The 7951-nt window shown below is 37.6% G+C and overlaps 1 protein-coding gene across 1 annotated transcript in view; it reads left to right on the forward strand.

Annotated features, from left to right (window-relative positions):
* DNA2 (DNA replication helicase/nuclease 2) overlaps positions 1-7951 on the forward strand; it is a 47156-nt gene that overhangs the window by 32571 nt on the left and 6634 nt on the right. Inside the window, exons 11-14 of the mRNA XM_007456458.1 lie at positions 661-777; positions 861-970; positions 1622-1731; positions 2369-2593. Coding sequence (XP_007456520.1) covers positions 661-777; positions 861-970; positions 1622-1731; positions 2369-2593 — 562 coding nt within the window. The remainder of the gene's footprint in view (positions 1-660; positions 778-860; positions 971-1621; positions 1732-2368; positions 2594-7951) is intronic.

The following is a 7951-nucleotide window of genomic DNA, read 5'->3' on the forward strand; positions in this document are numbered from 1 at the left end:
AGCAGGAATAAAGAGTTGTTCAGTTTTGAAAAATTGAACTTTCATAGCCTGGGTTTTAACTAAGTAGAAATAAATATCTTGCTGCTTGCTGGATATCCAAACCTGAAGCTTGGGCGAGAAACAGGGTGGGAGAGGAATGTGAGGTCAGGCCTGAAGATGTAGAGTTGGGATTTAGACCCACGAGGGGGCATGGGACCAGAGGAAAAATGACAAGAAAGAAGAGTACACAGGACTAGGGAGGGGACCTAGGGAACATCATGGTTTAGGGGCTGATAGAGGATTGGGAGAGGCTGTCGGGAAAGAGACCTGTACTCCAGGCTGGAGGAGGGAGGAGCCGTATGCTTCGGATCCTTCTGGGGTGGTGAGCCCAGGCTGAATTGCCCAGGTCGAACTTGCCCAGGTCCAAGTGAGTTGTTAGCAAATGTTGTAGGTTCCCGATTATTAACTGCTTTGACTTTGGTGCCTTCCCCTTCTCCCCTTTCCCACCAATCCAGGGCCTCATCCTGTCTTTGGTTGGCAAGTATGTATTAGGGGCTGGTAGCCATTTTAATAGCAATTCTGGCTCATTTACTCTTTTAGCAGACAGCAGCATATTTCTTATACAGACCCACTGACTATGTTAAATGAAAAACATTCATGTACATCTGTTTTCTGTTTTAGGAACTTGTCAGGACTCCCAGAATCAACTTTGTTCAGATTGGACCAGGAAGAAAAACATTGTAATATAGATACCCCATTAGGAAATCTTTCTAAACTGATGGAAAATACTTATGCCAGGTTTGTAACAATAAATGAATCTGAATTTTGCTTCACTTTCCTAAGGAACGTGGAGTAAAAAAAAAGCTTTTTTTTCTTTTCAGTCAAAAACTTCGAGATTTAATCATTGACTTTCGCGAACCGCAGTTTATATCCTACCTCAGTTCTGTTCTTCCACATGATGCAAAGGACACAGTTGCCTGCATTCTAAAAGGTATGTTATAATCAGCGTGTCTGCATCCATTAATTTTTCTTGGTTCTATTTATAATTTAATCTATATTATAGTCTAGCATTTTAATACTTTTTAAAAAAATAAATTTATTTATTTATTTTTGGCTGAGTTGGGTCTATTGTTGCTGTGCACAGGCTTTCTCTAGCTGTGGCTAGCTGGGGGCTACTCTTTGTTGCGGTGCGTGGGCTTCTCATTGCTGTGTCTTCTCTTGTTGCGGAGCATGGGCTCTAGGCGCCTGGGCTTCAGTAGTTGTGGCACACGGGCTCAGTAGTTGTGGCTCTAGAGCACAGACTCAGTAGCTGTGGCGCATGGGCTTAGTTGCTCCGCGTCATGTGGGATCTTCCCGGACCAGGGCTTGAACCCGTGTCCCCTGCATTGGCAGGCGGATTCTTAACCACTGTGCCACCAGGGAAGTCCTTTAATAATTTATAAACTTGTAATTACAACTTTTAGACAGCATGTTTTTGGAATTAGTTTACCTGTGACCTTTACTGTCACCATGATATTTCCTTACTTTGAAAAGATGTATTGAAGAACAGACTAGAATAAGAGTCAGCTTTTCTTGTAAAATAGTTAAGGTGCTCAGTGAAATTCAACACTCTTTTTCCTGTTATTTTTAAATTTAAATGTAGGTTTGAATAAGCCTCAAAGGCAAGCCATGAAAAAGGTACTTCTTTCAAAAGACTACACCCTCATCGTGGGTATGCCTGGAACAGGAAAAACAACTACAATATGTACTCTTGTAAGGTTATTATTCTTTTGCTTAGAAACTGAATATTTAAATCAGCTTCTCCTTGGTTCAGAGAATGTGATATTGGATATAAAAAGGGCTGAATTTTAAGTCAAAATGCCTTTATTTCAAACTAAAAGTGACATGAGAAATAGAAAACCTAAATTACCAATAGTTGTAATCACCTTGTAGGTATCTTGCATGTAAGATTGTCTAAAATCTCTTTCTGTTGTTGTTATATGTATGTTTTCCTTCCCTTTAAAAAATGATAAGTTGTACAGAGGCGGTTGAAATAGAGTTTTCTTGAATTTTTTTTTCATGTCAGTAAATTACTGAGCAGTCTTAGAATAATCATAATGATGGCAGCAAATATTTATTGACTGATACTGTGTGCCAGGCACTAGTCAAAGTGTATTTGTATTCAATTTTATTATGACATAATGTTATTAACATATCATTAATAACATGATAATAATGCCATGTTATTTTCATAAAATATTTTGGCTATATAGTTTTTAAAAAAGTTACTTGGCTCAGCTCTTAGATATGCTTCCTATTAAGTTTTCTAATTCTATTCAAAAAATATAAATGTTAAAAATTTTCGGGAGTTAAAAGTAATGCTGTTTTCCTTTCTTTTATTCATTATTAGGTAAGAATTCTCTATGCCTGTGGTTTTAGTGTTTTGTTGACAAGCTATACACACTCGGCTGTTGACAATATTCTTTTGAAGTTAGCAAAGTTTAAAATTGGATTTTTGCGCTTGGGTCAGACTCAGAAGGTACATCCAGATATCCAGAAATTTACAGAGGAGGATATTTGCAGATCAAAATCCATTAGATCCTTAGCTCTTCTAGAAGAACTCTACAATAGTCAAGTAAGTACAGTTATTGTATGATAATTCTGACAGTAATTTTTGTAGCCAGAATGAGGGGAGAAATGGTACGTTGGGAAATTTAATTGCATTGACCAAATTCGCACGTGATTAATTTATATAAACCACAGGACCAGTTTATGAGTTTATAGTTTGTTCTTTGCTTCTGAACTGGAATACGGTTTCTGGTTTATTATTCAGGGCTCCCATCTTCTAGTTTAAAATATCCTAGTAAAAGAAAACTCTGTTTCTGTCTACTCACACTTCTGACACTGACTACGTGGAATTAGTGCAGACTCCACAGGTTAAGGACTCAGTCCCACAAGGCTGCCCCCTACTTCGGTTCTCAATTGCGAGTTCAAGCCTCCTGTGCCCAGCTTGGGGGTTCCTGTGTCCTCCTCCTTGGATTCTATAATTTGCTAGAATGGCTCACAGAACTCAAGAAAGTCAGCTCATTAGCATAAACTCAGGTATGATTAAAAGGGACTTATGAATAACAAAAGATGTTCCTCTCACCCCATCAATCAGGGAATTCCAAGGGTTTTAGGAGCTCTGGGTCAAGAACCAGAAGGAAGACCAAATGTGTATTTCTTATTATATTATAGTGTCACACCTAGAAAACTAATAATCAGGATTTTTTAGTGAGTTTGAATTAGAAGTAATGGTATATGAATAGTCTTATGATAGGTATTTTTAGGCTTTGATATAGAACCTAATTTTTATTTAATGTCTGTATGTATTTTTACTGAGAAGTCTTAACTGATATTTTTGTCTTAAAAATTATCTAAAATAGATTTTAATAGACTATTCTTACAACTCTTTTGTCTAATATCTATCCCAATTACTGAAAAATTTTGAAGGGGCTAAGATGTATGTCTGATTTACTTTTTTAAATTAAAGTTTTTATTTTGAGATAATTATAGATTCACATACAGTAGTCAGAAGTAATACAGGGAGATTATGTATACCCTTTGCCCAGTAGTAACATTTTGCAAAACTAAAGTAAAATATCACAACAAGGATATTAACAGTGATACAGTCTACATACAGAATAGTTCCATTACCACAAGGATCACTCTCATTGTACTTTTATAACTATGCCCACTTCTTTCCTGCCTACTCATTCCTTGACCCCTGATAACCACTTTTCTGTTTTCCATTTCTACAGTTTTGTCGTTTCAAGAATGTTATATAAGTGGAAATATATGTTATCAAACAAAAGTTCGTGTGCCGGACACACAGTGAGGCCAAACAAACTGAAACGTCAGGGTTTGGAGCAGAGAAATGTTTATTGCAGGGCCAAGGAAGGAGACCAGGCAGCTCGTGCTCAAAAACCTCAAACTCTTTTCAGGGAGAAGTTTTTATAGGCAAAATTTGGGGTGAGGGCTGCAGGGTGTGTATCTTTCTTCTGGTTGGTTGGTGGTGAGGTAACAGGGTGGTGCTCCAGGAATCTTGTGCTCAGCCTGAAGTTACTATCCTCCACCTGGGTGCCGGCCTTATTTCCTGCAGAAGACCTCAGGGGAGCGGGGGAGGGATAAATTGGGAGATGGGATTGACATATACATACTACTATATATAAAATAGGTGACTAATAAGGACCTACTGTATAGCACAGGGAACCCAATACTCTGTAATGGTCTATATGGGAAAAGAATCTAAAAAACAGTGGATATATGTATAACTGGTTCACTTTGCTGTACAGCAGAAACTAACACAACATTGTAAATCAACTATACTGCACTAAAGATTAAAAAAAAAAAAACTCAAAGATATTTGTAACCTATATTCCTTGAGGAAGAACCAGGATCCTTCTTTAATCCCTGCACTATAGTTTCTTGATTGTTCCTCCTTTGTTTCTGCATCCCCTATTTCCCTGATTATTAGCTGTTTGAATATGCCCTTTGGAACTCTGGGAAGATCGAGGAGGCTGAAGCCTTTATCCTTCAAATAAGAAATGGGGGACCCGGAAAGACTTTTGTTCCTAGGAGGGCCCCACAAGGTCCTGCTTGGTTTCACACACAGTGTGTAATCTTTTGGGATTGGTGTTTTTCACTTAGCCTAATGCTCTGTAGATTCAGATTGTTACATGTATCAATCAGTAGTTTGCTCCTTTTTATTGGTGAGTATTGTTCCATAGTATGGATGCGCCACAATTTGTTTAACCATTCACCCATTGGAAAACATCAGGATTGTTTGCAGTTTTGGGCTATTACGAATAAAGCTGCTATAGACATTCATGTATAGGGTTTTGTGTGAACGTAAGTCTTCATATCTCTGGGATCAATGCTCAGGGGTCCAGTGTCTGAGTCATTTGGTAGTTGCATGTTTAGTTTTAAAAAAACCTACCAAACTGTTTTCTAAAGAAGCTATAACATTTTACATTCCCACCAGCAAAGTGTGAGTGATCCTTGTCAGCATTTGGTGGTGTTAACTACTTTTCATCTTGGCCATTCTGATAGGTGTATAGTGATATACAAAGTGAGAATGTCTCAACTTCCCCTTCATTCCTGAAGGGTAGTTTTGCTAGTTATAGGATTCTGGGTAAATATGTAATTCTTTTCTTTTATACTGGGAAAATATTCTGCCGTTTTTCTTCTGGCTTCCGTGGTTTCTGATGAGAAATATGCTGACCTTTGAATTGGAATGTTTTTCCTTATAGCAAGGTGGTGTTTACCTGGGCTCCTTTTCAGAAATTTTTCTTTTCTTTAGTTTTTAGAATTTTAATTATGATATGTCTTGTAGTGGATTTTTTTCTATCATGTTTGGAGTTTTCCCAGCTTATTGAATCTATAGATTTAATGTCTCTTGCCAAATTTGGGACATTTTTAGCCATGATTTCTTCTAGTGCTTTTTCAGCCCCTCCCTCTTTCCTTTCTGCTAGGACTGTGAAGACATGAATGGTGGATCCTTTATGTCCTGCAGGTCCATGAGGCTCTGTTTAGTTTTTGTTTTTTCAGTCTATTTCTGTCTGTTATTCAGACTGTATAATTTCTATTTTTCTATGTCTTTGTTCACTGATTCTTTTCTCTGTCCCTTGCTATTGAGCCTATTCCATGATTTTAAAATTCTAATTATTCTAGTTTCAGTTCTAAAATTTCCATTTGGTTCTTCTTTTTACCTTCTGTTTCTTTGCCAAGACTTTTATTTTCTTGAGATTTTATATCTTTTTCTTTTCATTCAAGTGTGTTCATAATTGTTCATTGAAACATTTTTATCATGGCTGCTTTAAAATCTTTGTCATGTAATTCTAATATCACTGTCATCTGTTGATTGTCTTATATTCATTCAGTTTGAGATATTTCTGGTTCTATATATAATGAGTGATTTTTGATGAAATCTGAACATTTTTGTACTGTGTTATTTAAAACTGCTGTTTTAGCTCGCTTCTCTAACACTACCCTGGTAGGGCAAGAGTGTATGCCACCTCATTATTGCCAGCTGGGAGCTGAAGTCCAGGATCCCTACTTGGCCTCTTTTAAGGCAGAAGGTGACGGGCTTCTCATTACTGTTGGATAGGGGTGGAAGGAAGTTTAGGGTCCCCACGCAGTCTCCACTACATTGCTGGGTGAGGGTTACTACCAGCCAAGAGGGATGAAAATCCTGGCTTGACCTCTCTGACACCACCCTGGTAAGGTATTGGGGTGCCTTATTCCAGCCTCAGGCAGGTGGAAGTCTAGGATCCCCCCTTGACCTTTGCTGGCATTGGTAGGGGGGCAAGGCCATAATTTTTTGTTTTTGTTTTTTTAGATTTTCTAAAATCTTTATTAGATTGAACATGTGTTTTTTTAATTTTTATTATTTTTTTCTTTTCCTTTATGGTTTATTACAGGATGTTGTATATACTTCCCTGTGCATACAGTAGGACCTTGTTATTTCTCTGTTTTATATATAGTAGTGCGTATCTGTTAATCCTATGCTCCTAATTTATCCCTCCAGCCACCCTTTCTCCTTTGGTAACCGTAAGTTTGTTTTCTATGTCTGTGAGTCTGTTTCTGTTTTGTAAATAATTTCATTTGTATCATTTTTTTAGATTCCACATGTAAATGATATCATATGATATTTGTCTTTCTCTCTTCCTGGCTTACTTCACTTAGTATGAAATCCAGATCCATCCATGTTGCTGCAGATGGCATTATTTCATTTTTTATGGCTGAGTAATAGTCCATTGTATACATATACCACATCTTTATCCATTCATCTGTCGATGGATATTTAGGTTGTTTCCATGTCTTGGTTATTGTAAATAGCGCTGTGATGAACATAGGGGTACATGTATGTTTTCAAATTAGAGTTTTCTCCAGATATATGCCCAGGAGTGGGATTGCTGGACCATATGGTGACTCTATTTTTAGTTTTTAAAGGAACCTCCATAATATTCTCCACAGTGGCTGCACCAATTTACATTCCTACCAACGGTGTAGGGGGCGGTTTCCTTTTCTCCACACCCTCGCTAGCGTTTATTATTTATTATTTGTAGACTTTTTAATGATGTCTATTCTGATCTGTGTGAGGTGGTACTTCATTGTAGTTTTGATTTGTGTTTCTCTAATAATTAGCGATGTTGAGCATCTTTTCATGTGCCTGTTGGCCATCTGTATGTCTTCTTTAGAGAAATGTCTATTTAGGTCTTCTGCCCACTTTTTTTTTTTTTAATAAAGGAGATATAGTTCTTTTTTAAAAAAAAATAAATTAATTAGTTTATTTATTTTTAGCTGTGTCAGGTCTTAGTTGTGACATGCAGGATCTTCATTGCAGTGTGCGGGATCTTTCGTTGTGGCACACAGGCTCTTCGTTGTGGTGTGAGGGCTTCTCTCTAGTTGCTGCACTTGGTCTTCTTTCTAGTTGTGGCACGCAGGCTCTCAAGTTGAGGCATGTGGGCTCAGTAGTTGTAGCATGCAGGCTTAGTTGCCCCTCAGCATGTGGGATCTTATTTCCCTGACCTGGGATCAATGCGGTGTCCCCTGCATTGTAAGGCGGATTCTTTACCACTGGACCACCAGGGAAGTCCCTTCTGCCCAGTTTTTGATTGGGTTGTTTGTTTTTTCTTATTGAGTTGTATAAGCTGTTTGTATATTTTGGAAATTAAGCCCTGTTGTTCGCATCATTTGCAGATATTTTCTCCCCGTCTGTAGGTTGTCTTTTTGTTTTATTTATGGTTTTATGTGCTGTGAAAAAGCTTATAAATTTGATTAGGTCCCATTTACTTCTGTTTTTTTATTTCTATTGAGGCTGTAGTTTTTTATGTGGTGTTTGGCTAGAGTTGAGTGATTATTGTATAAGTTTTCTGTCTGCTAGGCTATCCCTTTCCTGTTCTTTTGGCTTTTGTTGGAGCTTCTTTTGGTCTGCCTACATTGGCATTCC

The sequence above is a fragment of the Lipotes vexillifer genome, unplaced genomic scaffold, assembly GCF_000442215.2.
Source record: "Lipotes vexillifer unplaced genomic scaffold, Lipotes_vexillifer_v1.1 scaffold520, whole genome shotgun sequence".
Taxonomy (NCBI): Eukaryota; Metazoa; Chordata; class Mammalia; order Artiodactyla; family Lipotidae; genus Lipotes; species Lipotes vexillifer.